At 47.1% G+C, this 14860-nt stretch overlaps 1 protein-coding gene across 2 annotated transcripts in view; it reads right to left on the minus strand.

The window, feature by feature from the left end:
• Csmd1 (CUB and Sushi multiple domains 1) overlaps positions 1–14860 on the minus strand; it is a 1629066-nt gene that overhangs the window by 774397 nt on the left and 839809 nt on the right. For both annotated transcript variants that reach the window (XM_040292009.2, XM_040292008.2), the window contains exon 5: positions 10096–10303. In XM_040292009.2, coding sequence (XP_040147943.1) covers positions 10096–10303 — 208 coding nt within the window. The remainder of the gene's footprint in view (positions 1–10095; positions 10304–14860) is intronic.

A 14860-nucleotide genomic window follows, 5' to 3' on the forward strand; every position in this document is an offset into this window, starting at 1 on the left:
GCTGGCTCACCATGACCTGAGCTGAAGTGCCAGGCCACTCAGCGCCCTCCCAGCCCCACTTCCTCAGCGGCACCAGGGGGATGGAAGCTGCAGACCCCCCTCAGGGCTGCTGGTGGACTCACATGGGCCAAGGTGAGGCCTGGCAGACTCCACAGAGAACTGACTCACCACAGGTCGTTTCCATACCATTTAGAAGTTGGCCCATTTAGAAGTTTACTGAGCATTAACAATGCTGCTGAGCAGAAAAAGACCATGTAAATTAGGTGGGGCCAGGTGTGCCCAATTGGCCAGACCCAGAACAGGACCCTGGGACCTCGCAGAGGCGAGGTCCACTGTGCTCTGGAGCACCATGGAGCCTTTCCATTACCACTGTCCATGCCCTGGGATCGCAGGGAAGGGACTGGTTTAAAAGGGTGAGGAAGAGCTTTGTAATGCCGTCCCTCTAGCTGGCAGCAGTAACATTTTCTCTGTGGTTCTTCCCCATATTCTCAAAGTTAGGTGGAGTCTTGCCAGGTCTCTGGTTATGAGGTGGACCTCAGCATGCACAGGTGTCCCCAGTCTCATGCTGCTGCCTCGGGTCCTGTACCCCTGAAGGCTTAGCCGGCTCCCAGAAAGGGACAAGCTGAAACATCACTGCAGGGCCACTGGGAAGGCTGGTGAGGCACCTGGGCAGGTGCGACAGGCCAGCTTCCCCTTCCTCTCCACTGCTGTGATCACCAGGGCCCTGTCCATACTGCACCGCCTGCTCACACAAACAGCTGGCTCTTTTCTACCGTCCACCCAACACTCCCAAAGCATCCTCATTTACCAGGAGAAGTGAGCTACACCTTTGAGAAAAAAAAATGCATTGTATTTGAGCTTCATTCAAGAGCCTGCTTTCAAAACGTCTAAGCTGTTTCTATTGTCCTGTCAAAACAACGCATGGCTTTCTCTCCTCTCAGTTATGTTCCCATGTTTCCCCACATCTGCACTTCCCATTTCACACCTGCCATGCCTATGATACCCACACACACTTCTCTGTCGTTTCCATTCTCAGGGATTATTTGTTTTTTTTTTTTTTTTTTTTTTTTTATTTTTTTTTTTATTGGTTGTTCACAACATTACAAAGCTCTTGACATATCATACTTCGAACAATAGTTTCAAGTGAGTTATGAACTCCCATTTTTACCCCAAATACAGATTGCAGAATCACATAGGTTACACATTCACATTTTTACATAATGCCATACTAGTGACTGATGTATTCTGCTACCTTTCCTATCCTCTACTATCCCCCTCCCCTTCATCTTCTCTTTCTATCCCATCTACTGTAATTCATTTCTCTCCTTATTTTTCTTCCAATTCCCCTCACAACCTCTTTTATGTAGTTTTTTATAACAATGAGGGTCTCTTTCCATTTCCATGCAATTCCACTTTTCTCTCTCCTGAAATAGCATAATTCCTGAAATGATGTTCCAGAAGAATTGAAATGATTAATAATTAATTACTTATGGTTTACAGTTCTGCTGCTGTCAAGTACCCCTGCCACACACAGGCCCCCCAGCCCTCCGCTACACCATAGCCAGGAGTGTTCCCATCCCCTGGATGCTGCTCAGAGGGCCTCTCAGGACCCACTGCAGACCACAGGGTCACATGCTGCATTTTAAGGAAAGTCCTAGGTGGTCCCACACACGGTAAGTGTTGAGAAACACAGTGAATAGATGATGCGGTCATCCCTCTGTGTCCACGCATCACAGACCAGAAGTACCACAGGCCAGAAACTCTCAGAAAAAACTGCACCTACACTCAGCATGCACAGGTTTTTATTTCTGGTAGTTATGCAGTGTAGAATGATTTACGTAGATTTTACGTTGAATTTCGTATTGTAAGTGATCTTGAGCTGATTTAAAGAACACAGGGCAGATGGTCACAGGATATATGGAAATACTAAGCCATTTTATACAAGGATCTGGGATCTTGGTACTTGCAGGGACCCAGGACCCAATTCCCTGTGGATACCAAGAGGCTCTGTATATGGTTTGGAATAAATTCTATCATTTATACTTTTGCTTTTTATTAAGGGTTATGGCTTTAAGCAATATAATAAGCTAAGCTTGTATGTTACTTTGATTTTTATTCACAAAATTAAGTGGTTTATCTGACAGTGTCTCTTAATAAAAAAAAAAAATACTATGCTGAATTATTTGGCTCCAAAACAAAGTGCAGCATTTAGGTTTTAATCTTTAAAGTGATATCAATACTATGCTTGTGTTTCCACAGAAGTTCACAGGAAATACAAAACATGCATTGAAAGTCCAGTCTAACAGGGCACAGTGGCACATGCCTGTAATCTCAATGGCTCGAGAACATGAGACAGGAGGATCACAAATTCGAGTCCAGCCTCAGCAACTTAGTTGAGAGGTAGAGCAACTCAGTGAAACCCTCACAAAAAGGGGGGCGGGGGAGAAAAGGCCTACACGTAAGAAGGTTTCTGTAATTCATAGCACTTAAAGGTCACTTGCCAAACAGACTTCTGAAACTAAATACCAGTTCAACACCATTTCATCAACACTCTTTCTTCCAAGGACCCGTGTGTTCCAGGGCATCAGTCTCTGCTTGCTGGGGCTCTGCTTCTCAGAGCAACACGCTCCTGAGTAGCCACCAAAGCAGGCAGTGGTGCAGGTCGGGCCGAGAGCCTCCCGCCTCCCGTGTCCCGCTGAGCCTCAGCCTGCACCATCGCTGGTGCTGCGGAGGCATCTGGGCAGCAAACCTGCCCTGGGCCCCACGCTCCCAAGTGGCACCCCCAAGGCTGGGGCCCAAGGCTGACCCACACCAGGTCAGAGTCAGCAGTCCCAGCTCTGCTGCTGCCCGAGATGGACGGAGGGAAACAGGGCAGTTACCTGGGGGAGCCATGAGGGGGAGAAGGGCCTTGTAATACCGCAGAACCAGCTCCGGACCCAAGTCAGAAAACCTACCCTTCTCCCAGTCAGCCGAGTGTTTGGGACAAGTGATAGACCTAGAATGCAGTTCTCTTATCCAGACGATAGGGAATGGACTGCATCAGGGGGCTTCTCAGGTGCCATCTATTCCAAAGTCTATAATTCATTAAAATGAAGATCTTTATGATAATATGTCTGTATTAGGAAATGACAGGACAATTCCCTAACGGGACTCACAGAAGGATGGAGGCATTTTAACCAGCCCTGGGGCGACAGGGAGATGTCCGTGTTTTAGGCCACCGCCCGCTGCAAGGGCCTGCCAGGCTCCAGGCCTGTGCCACCAGCAAGGAACCCAGGCAGGAAAACGCCACAAAGGGACCTTATTCTCCTAACCAGTCCTCCATGAAATTGAAAGACTTAAAGAAAAATCAGATATTCAGGGCTTAGAGAGGAATTTTAAAAGAAGATATCAAAATGTACAATAGGAATATCACTAGGGCAAATTGACCAATTTTGAGAATAAATGAGTTAGAGACCCTCACCTGAGACTGGCTCGCCTGGAGTGGGCCAAATACCTTTCAAAGGCAGTGTGTTCTGAGCAGGCAAGTTTCTTTAACAGTGCTAATTTAATTGCATTTTATGTTATTTCATGGATGAAGGACCACATCCAAAAAGACAGAGCTGTGACAACCAAAGACAGGTACTATGAATTTGGGGAAATTCCCCTAAAAGGGGAATTATTTTTTATAGCCTGCAACCTGAATGATTTATAGATATCCTCATTTTGTTGAAAAATACATTAAGTGGCAGGAATTTCACAAAACAAGTGAACAATCACAGCAGAGGTGCAGATCCCACGTCTGCCGCTGTAGCAGCACTGACCAAGACCCTGGTTCTCCCCGGGGCGATTGCCTCCCTCATCTGTCCCAATTCAGGGGCCAGGAATCCTGTGTTGTTCTTTGCCACTCCTCATTCTGATAATTGTTTTTAGGAAGTGCTGGGGTAAACTATTACCTTTTACTCAGAGCTCCCACTGCTCAATAAATGAAGTGAACTCCTCTGTTCCAGCTACTACTTAAAATAGCCGTTTTTAACTTCCCCAGTTTTAGGTCCGTTGAGGTGGCTAAGGGAACAAAGCACCAGGCAACAACCAATCAGGTGCCAACAGACAAGCGTGATATCACCTGTCAATCAGCGGGGTCTCCTGACTGATCCTGGAAGGATATAGAGCTCAGCAAGATCCTCTGACCAACCCCAGGAGGACAAGGGACTCTAAAAACCTCCCTTTCCCATCTCTAGCCCTCCCTTCCTGCCCTAAGCCCGATAAAATTCCAATCCAGCCAAGCCTGGGTGTGACTCCCCGCCTCCACCTCACACCAGTCTTAATAACATGATGGATATCTAAGATGACCCCCTAGAGTGGGTCAGTCCTTTGTGAAGGACTCTGAAGGTCGGACTCAGTGCAGACCCTGGAGGGCCAGGCAGAGCCTCGGACCCCCCTGGTACCTGTGGATGGCACATATTATGCACAAGGAGGAGACCCGAGGCCAGGGAGCCCACCCTGGAGCACCTGGCAGTGACCTGGACTGCTGCCAGCCCTGCACCTCCAGCTGGACCTCTGCTCCACAGAGGGTGCATTTCAGGCATGGTGTCACATCTGGGGCTTTGGATACCTGGTGATCTGCAGCATCCCCTGGAAGCGCTGTGGGTGGAGGAGGCTGGAAATCCACTGCACTGCAGGCCCTGAGTTTCATTCTCCCAGGAAGGATAAATAACACTCAGTGATGAGGGTAGGAGAGGGGCACTCACAGGGTGGGGACCTCCTTTGTAGGAAATAATCCCCTTTGTTGTCTGCGGAACTCTGGGGTAATGCAGGAGGAGTTGCAGATGGACAGTCCTCTGCTCACTGCCCCTCTGCCTCTTGCTAGCTGTGGTGGACAAGACTTAATCTCTTTGTGGCCCATTTTCCTCCCCTATGAAATGTATAAAATAACATCTCCAAGGGGTGGTGGATATTATTTACGCTTGTCTGGGAAATAGCAAACCCTTGATGGATATTACCTCTTGGTATAATTTCTTTTAAATATATCATTCAAAGAAATCTTGAGAAAATTATGTTTTGGTTAAAAGTACTTTAGAACAAGAGTGACAAGAATATGTTCATTGTCCTTAGGCCTCTAGCAAGGGTACAGAGCCTAAAGAAGAGGAGAAGCTTACACACTCGTGTGCATCTATATAATGTTTGTTTATTTGTGTTCTGTTGCTTCCATAAAAACTGCTGCAAAACATACTTAGCAGTAAGTTTGTGGAGTGACATCACTGAATTCAAATCCACAAGTGAAAATATAAACCAAACCTAGAGCTTTCAGTAGTTGGTATTAGGATGCTGCTATATGGTCTCCTCCATTTTCCTGAATGATGTCACTCATTTTTTCTTTTCAAAAGGACATAGCAAGATTGAATGGTTGACATGAGGAGGGTCAAGTTCAGAGGACAAAGCAACACTAAAAACAAAGACAGGACAGGAGAGGCAAGGGAGAAATAGATGCCCTGTAGGTCTCCAGATGGACCCCAGGGCTCTGGACAGAAAGGGGACCTCACAAGGCAGCTCAGTCTGCAAGTTCAGCAGGTGCCTGGATCGGTACGGTCTGGTGGCTGGTAATCACACTGTGCTGTGAACACCACGCTACAGCAGTGGGAGCGGAGGGCTGGCCTCGTCTCTACCTGTTCGAGATCCAACAAGCTTCCATTAAGAAATTCAGAGTAAGCAGCTGGAAGTCTGCTGGGCTTGGTGCCTCCAAGTAGAAGGATGGATTTAAAGTAGTCTGCTCCTCACTGTGCACTTCTATAACCTTCGTCATGAGAAATGAAATAGACACCACACCCACAGCCAATTTGGGGTGCTTTGTAGCAACATCGGAGGTGGGGACTAACCCTTCTTGAAAGTCACTCAATTTCTAAAACTCCTCTAAAGCTAGGTTTTGGCCTCAGCCAGTCACCAATTAGACTGGGAAACTGCTGTGTTAATGGGAAAAAATACAGTGCAGATACAAGCCTTTTCTGAGTATGACTGTGCCCAATCCAGCAAGGCAAAGAGAGGAGTCGCACTGACCAGCGCAAGAAAATGTCAGTCTCCAAAAACCTCAGAGGAAAAGGTTTCCTCCCGAGTAGCAAGGAAGGTTTTCCAGATTCCTCAAGAAACAGAGGCTCTGCAGGAAGGGGGATTCCACAGCCTCCTTTTTCCTCCTGTCTGCACCCAGGGTTCTTCCACCCAGGGACCCTCCAGGCTGAGCTACTTCAGTCAACTCCGGGAGCCGTGGCAAACAGCTCAACAGGAGCAGCACAGGGGCACAAGCAGGTGCTGTGTGGACACAGAAGTGGAGCCCGAGGTCAGGTTGAAAGGGGACACAGGGTGAGGAGACCTGAGGGAGGGGCCGCTGGGCCCTGCTGAATGGGGACACAGGGACAAGGCCTGACAGGACACCAGGGCCTGTTGAAGTGGGGGATGCAGGGGGAGCCCCGAGGGAGAGGCTGCTGGGGAGAAGGCTCAGGCTATTGAGCTCCGTCTGCATGACCCGAGGCTGATGCCATCAAGTGTGTTTCAGAACCCATGTTAATGCATTTACTATTCCTCTCTTCCCTTCCTAGGCACCTTGCACACAATCCTGACACAGAGGGGGTGGGCAAATGAATTCTTGTTCCAAAGTGCATATTTTAAAGAGAGTAAATGTTCCCTCGCTTGTTTCCTGCCAAGACAATACAGCACTAATCCCTTAAACCATCATGTCTTAATTTAGAAGCCTGAGTAGGCTAACTCAGAAATAAAATCGATTTTCATTCTTCTTGATATTTCTAGAGTTACCAGCTATAGGCTACACCATCAATTTACTTAAGGAAAAAAAAAAAACAGCAGCAAACTAAAAGAGTGCTTGGATAGCTTTGCAGGAAAAACCCATAATTACTAGACCCTGTAACAAACTGAATTAGAAATAGCAGCCCTTTGTTAAACTATTGATAAAAAGCCAATCTGTATTGAATTAAAATCTGATGATTAAAAAAAACCCCAAGTCTCATCGACACACACATAGGTGATTAGGTTTCAGTCACTAACCCACTCCACACTGAATATACAGATGACTTTGGCACATGACATCATCCACTGCATTTAGACTGCTCTACTGTAGCCATGGCAACCTGACAAAACATAGCTGAATTGGTAATTTCACTTCACATTTAATGAAAATAAAGCTAATCCTATTACTATTCTTAACAATTCTCCAAGCAGCGTCTTCTTAGAGTCCTTGTTGTATATTCTGTCTTTTAAACATAGATTATTGGAAAATTACATGTGTGTATGCACTCACTCCACTCGGCCATTAACACCACCCTTGCCTCTGTGCAAGGTGACCTTGTTGAGAAAGGGTCACATCCATCCAAAGTGCTTCTTCATACTTTTCTTGCAATCCTAGGATGGGCATGTCTTTTAAATATGCCAATTTGAACCATTAAATACTTCAGAGACTATTACTGCAATTATGGTAAAATAATAGCTTTTTTAAGATAAGCCATATTATATGCATTTGAAAAGACTTGAAAAGGTGCTTTAAATGACGCCATTTTTTCAGTCTAAATGTGCTCCTGCAGGTCTTGATGGTTGGTTATGTAGGAGAGCCATCTTTTCCTTTTTAGCCTCCATTGCAAAGTAATTGAAAGATGAGCGTCCCACTTAGAGCAGTCCTATTTAAAGCAATGCAAAGACTTAGTGACAAGCACTAAACGTCACCAGTAAATCAAATGGACAAACAAAACACACAGACAGATGCCAGCTTGTCTCATTGCCTTCCTGCAGAGGTACTCAGGGAACTCAACTGTCCCTCGGTTGTCCTGTCACTCCTGTGGCGGTGACCTGTCCAAGGCTTTTGGGACCAACCTGCCCCTGAGCAAAGGTGCTACCCTGACAGGGTCACACACCAGACCTCGACTGTACAGAAGGCGACTGCGCCATGGAGGCTGAAGCCGGGTGCTTGAGCTCAGTCACTGTCCTGCCACACACCCCAGAGCTTGCCATCTCGACCCCCTGGCATTTCAGTATTTCTCCCATGATAACAGCAGGAAGCAGTAAGCGTCCATAACACTGAAGACAGCCCTGCAGGCTTCCACCACCAGCCACAGGAAAGGAGGATCATCACAGGAATGCACGGAGGAACATGGGTTTGCCACTCAAAGGGAACTCGTGAGGCCGACCAGCGCAGAACGTATCAGACCAGAGAGCGCGCACGGTCAGAGTCCCCACTGAGGACCTTCCCACCAACTTCCCTGGAGAAGACCTGGGCCAGTTCCAGAAAGCTGGAAAATGTTCTTCAGTCAGAAAGCAGGCATGAGAAGACAGCAGCCATCCCCAAGGCCAGCCACACCACACTTTGTCCACCATAGTGATGGCTGACCCTGCTCTTGTCTCACAGGTCACAGGATCTCCTGACACTACAGGGAGAACAAGATTCTAGCACACTCAGACCACCTCCTTTCCTGGATCTACCACACGGTTGATCAGGGAGGCACATCGGGAGAAGGTAGAGACACAGCAAGCAGGGAAGAGAGGGCGGGAGGGGAGGAGACTCCACTGGGTGGAAGAGGGCAAACGAAGTCCAACCACCTCCTCAGACTCCTGATTTCCATCTGAGCAAGAAGACACCCAGCGGGGAGCTTTGCTGACTCAGAGGTAAACTCTCCTGTGTGAACCAGGGGTGCAGGACCTCTGCAGGGTCCTGTTTCACAGCCATTGGCCGCAGGCTTGGGCAGCTCAGCTTCATCTCAGACACTGAGAAGGACGTCTGCTTCCTGGGGATCCCTTCCTTGGCAAGCCATCGCTGGATTCTCACTTTCTTCTACCTCTCTGCAAATCATGCAGTGAGGCCGTCAGTCAATACCTGATCTCTCTAGAAATCTCACACACTCAATCATACAATTTCTGAGAATTAGTCACCCTATATTTTCTACTTCAGTAATTATTTGAAAAGACAAAGTAATGGGTCACCTGACTCTCACAACAACCAGCAGAGAGGAGGCATTTCATTGGTGAGTTTTAGAAAGATAAATTTTAACATAGCCTCTCTCTTGTCCAGGCGCCCAGGATTGTCCACTGCAGACAACAGGATGGACTCTAGGCAGGCCAGCTCCCAGGTCAGTATCTGTTTCTACCAACTCACGTTGAACATTGCAAAATGATGGCAATCTCAACAAATACTTGAGTGTCCGAGAGACTGTATTTTAATTTTTTCTCTAATTGGCAAAACATTTAACATAACCATAACAATCTTAATGAAGGAAAGGATTTATCCATGAATAGAAACGTCTTTAGTTTTGGAAAGTTGAGAAAAACCCAACTCAATTCCAATAACTGGTTTAAAAATGGACTGTCTTACATACAGTGTTCCATATGTGACGTCTTTATCCTTGAATCTCTGCGCCCAAACGAAAGGCAAATCCATAGAGATGTTTGCAGTCCCTCATCCCACCTTCTCATCGACCCCCATATGAAAGGCCAGCCCTGTGTCCATCTGTGGTTTCAACACAAATATCCCTAGGTGGCTCACAGTTCACGATCTGAAGTAGGTGACCAAAGTAGTTTTTAGTTGACGTTAAACGTAATAACTGAAGCAAACAAAACCACCTTTCGCTCACAGCAATGGGTCGGCCCTGCAGTGGACAGCTCTGGTCAGCCGGTTCCCTTCCGCCTCACTGCCACCCTGGCCAGAGCTGGAGGAGGCGGGTGGGTTTTACACGTTGGTGGGTTGGCATCTCTGCTACCGTGGCCTGCCTGTGACGCCCTGTGGCCACAGGTGCCTCCTGGGAGCTGGTGCCCTGACGGGCGCCCACCTTCGTGGAGGAAACTGCCCAGTTGATGAGGTGTCCGAGCAGAGTCGGCCACTGCTTCGTCACCGGGAGCAAGAAACCCCACGGTCTGAAATCGGGGCTCACACCATCTTCCAGAGCAAACCCTGCCCACCACGGTGCCCTCCGCCGGCCCTGGGAAGGCAGACGGCAAGCTCAGTGCCCACGCAGCCGCCGACCTCTAACAGCCGCCCAAGATCCCACTTTCAACGAGTCTCGGTAGCGGCCGGACAGCGACGGTGAGCAGCCAGCGCCCGTGCCCAGGGCGGAGGCCGTCGGCACTTACCAGACGGACGGCGCCTCGGTCCCGCTGATCTCCAGGAAGTCGTAGCCCTCCTCCAGCTGGAAGTCGGTGAAGACCAGCGCGATGGTGTCCCCCGGCTCGGCCAGGATGGTCCAGGTGCAGTCGGCGTTGTTGCCGTACTCGGAGGGGAAGTGCGGGCTGGAGATGGAGCTGCTGGTGCCCCTCAGCGTCCCGCCGCAGGCGCCCTCCGCTGCAGGGACGGAAGCAGAGACAAGGCCTGGCTCAGGTGGCTGTCACGCAGGAGCCTCTCTGCAAAATGTCCCGAACCTGAGCTGCCCCACCTGAAGAGGCCCCCTGCTGGCTGGCCACCTCATTCCTCTGAAAGCCCGGTGGGACTCATAGAGGCAAGGGTCTCGCTGCTCTCAGCCAAGAGCCACCGTGTTTGACCTGCCTGAACACTGAAGGGTGCCCACGGGACCAGACATCCCAGGAGGGCGAAATCCCCCAGCTGGGCACCTGAGCCTCCTGCACACACCCAGGAGGGCCCCACCTGTAATTAGGCTCTTCTGCTTCTGCTAGGTAACTGAGCGCCCGGTAAGCAGGCGGCAAAGAAATCCTACTAAAAGGCCAGGTGGTACTCTCCCAGTCCAGATTGGTACGTGAGGTCTAGATATCTGGCTTATTTAAATTTATTAAGGCCTAGGGATAACATACTGGTATCTTCCCTTAATCTATTTGCATAAAGCAATTTGAAGGAATTAGAGTAAATGCAATAATATTTGAAAATGGACTTGTATTTGATACACATTACCCAATTGTTTTCCATAAAAATAAATAAATCTAAGCAAATGAACTTATTTTGGAAATAGCTATAAAATTCTGAACTATTTTCTCTTTGGAAGACAAACATCTGTACAGTTATAATAGCTTGACGGTGGCTACTTTTCTTTATCTATAAATACAATACTAAACACAAATACCTTGCTAAATATTTCAATGTATGAGTTTCAAGACTAGTGATAAGCTGGATTTAGGGAAATCAAGGCCACAGATCTTTGGCATATTACTTAACATTGGTCACAAACATCAATGTGCACATGCACACACAGATTGTGCTTAAGATGAAGAAATCCATCTCATTCTCAGTTTTACTGAGGTATAATTGACAAATAAAAGTTGTACATGTCCAAGATGATATTGTGATACGTATTTGCATGTGTATGTACGTGTGTATATATGCATGTGTGTATGTGCATATGGGGTGGTGTGTGCAGGGTGGACCTGCTGTTGAGCAGACACTGCCCAGCTCCCTCAGTGGCCCCCAGAGAGGCCTGCTCTAGGCAGGGTCTCATGGAGCTTCCAACCTGCTGATGAATAGGTACATCCTCTTGTAGGGCCAGGTGTGTGTATGTGTGAACGTGCACACATGTGGTATCGTGTGCATGTGTGCACACGTGGGAGGGTGTACCACCTCATAAGGTGGAATGTGTGCATGGGCACGTGGGGCAAGGGCTGATGGCAACAGTGTGTGAGGTCGGTTCCCTCACAAATGGGTACATGTTGTGGCATCCTGAACTATGGCCACGGCGCAGGGTGAAAGGCTCCCTGGGCCTTCTCATCTCATAGCCACCAGCCCAGGCCCTCTGGGTCCTCACTCCCAGTCCAGGGGCTCTGACAACCACCATCTTCTCTGCTCCTAGAATCTACTGTTTTGACTCCATGTGAGGGTCATGCGGGGCACGCCTTTCTGTGCCCACCTTACTTTACTCGGGAGTGTCCTCCAGGCTCATCCTGTCTCCCAGATGGCGGATTTCCTTCCCACTGAGGCTGAATGCCTTCCCTTTCATGCATAATCACACGTGGTATCCACACATACACGGCATATGTGCATGTACCTGAACACGTGCATATGCAGACAAGGGTGTCTGGTCTTCCTGCTCTCCTCCATCCTCTAGAATCTGCTCTGCTCAGATCAGCTAAAGTGACCTAAAAACTTAACTTGAACTTAACATGTTCTGCTACAAACAGCTAACTCCCTGCACCACCACTCAGAATAAAACTAGAGCTCACCAGCCTTGGAAGGAGACGTGGCTGGTCCTGCAGCTCCTCCTCCTCCTCCCCACCCTCCTTCGCCTGGCTCGTCCAGCCACACATCTGCAAAGGTGCACTGGCCTTTGCACCTGCTCTCCTGCCTACCGTGTTTCCCCCACCACCTCCCGGTCTCTGCAGAAGTCACCCCTAGGCCCTCTGCAGACAGGGATCACCTCCTAGCATCTTGTCCTGCTTTACTCCACTTCTGAGTGGAGTAAAGTAGTCACTAAGTGCAGAAGGTGGGGCCCGAGCTGCCTGTGTTCACAGCAGCCCAAGTCTCTAGGAGGCAGCCTGATACACCACTCCATTTTCCCTTTACTCTTCCCCTTCAAGAAAGGACCTGCACATCCTGTAGTCTACCAGTCCAACCCCCCTATAAGGATCACACCTGGGCCTGGGCATGGTCCAAACCATACCCCACCCAGAACAGAAGTAGGAAAGTAGCCAATCCCACTACAGAAACACGTTCTTGCTCAAGTAGGAAAGCTTAAAATGAGAATAGTCTATAAGTAATACCAGTAATTCTCTTAGAAATGTTATATTTGGGCAAAAAAAAAATGCCAAGAAGGCACTGACGACTGCAGCCCCCCATGAGAGGCTCCGGTCTGCTGCTCTCTTGGCTCTGCTGGTTTGACAGGTGGCCTGCCACAGGTCATGGGGCTTGGTGTGACTTTATATACTCATCATAGGAGAAGGGAGATTTCGGGAGGAGATAAAGTCAAAGCAGACAGAGAAAACAAATTTGTCCATAGCCACACATAAACAAAAATAATTATGAGCAAGTGACAGGAAAACAGGAAGAGTTATTTCAAGTTCCAACATTAACCATTTAATTAAAGCTTAGAAAACATGCATTATATAAAATATATATAAAGTATTACCAAAGGAACCAAATCATCCTGGAACAGTAGGTGCCTACACCAATATGATAGAGTCTTGGCCCTGTGTTTTGTTCTAGAAATCACAAAGATTCTGGTTTGGCTCCTGAGTCTTTGATCCATTTTGATATGACTTATGTGCAAGGAAGTAGATAGGGATCTAGTTTCATTATTTGACATGTGGATATTCAGTTTTCCCAGCACCATTTGTTTAAAAAGCTGTCTTCAACATTTATTTTTAGAACTCTGTCAACTATGAGTGTATGTGTTTTTGTCTCTGTGTCTTCTATTCTATTGGTTTCCTAGTCTGTTTTGGTGCCAATACCATATTATTTTTGTGACTATACCTCTGCAATGTAATTTGAGGTTCAGGATTGTGATGCCTTCAGCAAAATTCTTCTTGCTCAGTATTTCTTTGGCTATTCTGGGTTTCTTATTCTCCCAAATGAATTTTAGGGCAGTTTTTTTCTTATTGATGTTTTGATGATATTAAACACAATTAGACATGAAAAAGAAGATACTACCACAGACACTTCTGAAACACAGGAGTGTTTGTTAGAGACCATGTAGAAAATTTATATATTCCAATAAACTAGAAAATCTAGAGATATTGACAATTTCTAGATACATATGAGCTAACAAAATTGAACCACGAAGATACTGAAAATGTATATAGACCAATATCAAGCAAAGAAATTGAAGCAACAATTAAAAGCCTTCCAACAAAGGAAAGTCCAGGACCAGATCTGGACCATACAATTAAAGAAGAATGAACACCAGTCTTGTTCAGATTACTCCATAAAATTGAAAGGGAATGAACACTCCCAACACATTCAACAAAGCCAGTATCACCCTGATACGAAAACCATACAAACACATATTGGAAAGAATATCACAGACCAATATCCCTGATGCACACAGATGTAAACATTCTTAATAAAATATTAGAAAACCTCATCCGAAAGCAATCAAGAGGATGATAAGAAAGGTTTCATCCCAGGGCTACCAGGTCAGTGCAACATATGTAAGTCAATACACGTAGCTCACCACTTAAGTAGAGTTAAGGATAGGAATCCCATGATCACCTCAATAGATGTGAAAACCCAGCACCCACTCATGTTAAAACACCGGGGAAACTAAGGATAGGAGGAACTTCTCAAGACTGTAAAGGCTAGAAGTGACAACCCCAAAGTCAACATCAGAGTTCAGGGAGAAAAACTGAAAGCATTTCCTGTAAAATCAGAAACAAGAATGTTCTCTGACAACACTCCTATTCAACCTAGTCCTCAACACTATCCAGAGCAATCAGGCAAGAGAAGGACATTATAGGGATACAAATAGGAAAAGAAGTCAGGTTATCTGTTAGCTGACAGCATGATCCCATTTCTAGAAATCCCAAAAAACTCCATCAGAAGGCTTTAGAGCAGATGAATGGATTCAGCACATTAGCAGGATACATGATCAACATTCATAAACCAGCAGCTTTCCTGTACTCTCATAGTGAGTCTGCTGAGAAGGAAATCAAGAAATCTTTCCCATTCATAATGACCTTTAAAAAAAAACTTGAGAATAAACCTGCTTAAGGAGGCGAAAGACCTCTGCAATGAAAACTACCTAACACTGCAACAATAGCATTTTTAAAGACAGTAAGAGACAGAAAGACCTCCCATGTTCATGGAGAGTGGCCGTGATATTGGCAGATATTTCTAAATGAATTATGGACCTCAGTATCAAGTCACTTTGTTCACGGCTCCACGATTTCCACATGGAGGAGTTGGCAGCGGCAGGGAGCAGACTATCTGGGGTGTGGCTGGGCTCCCACAGCAGACCGCTAGCAC

Source organism: Ictidomys tridecemlineatus, chromosome 14 (genome assembly GCF_052094955.1).
Source record: "Ictidomys tridecemlineatus isolate mIctTri1 chromosome 14, mIctTri1.hap1, whole genome shotgun sequence".
Taxonomy (NCBI): Eukaryota; Metazoa; Chordata; class Mammalia; order Rodentia; family Sciuridae; genus Ictidomys; species Ictidomys tridecemlineatus.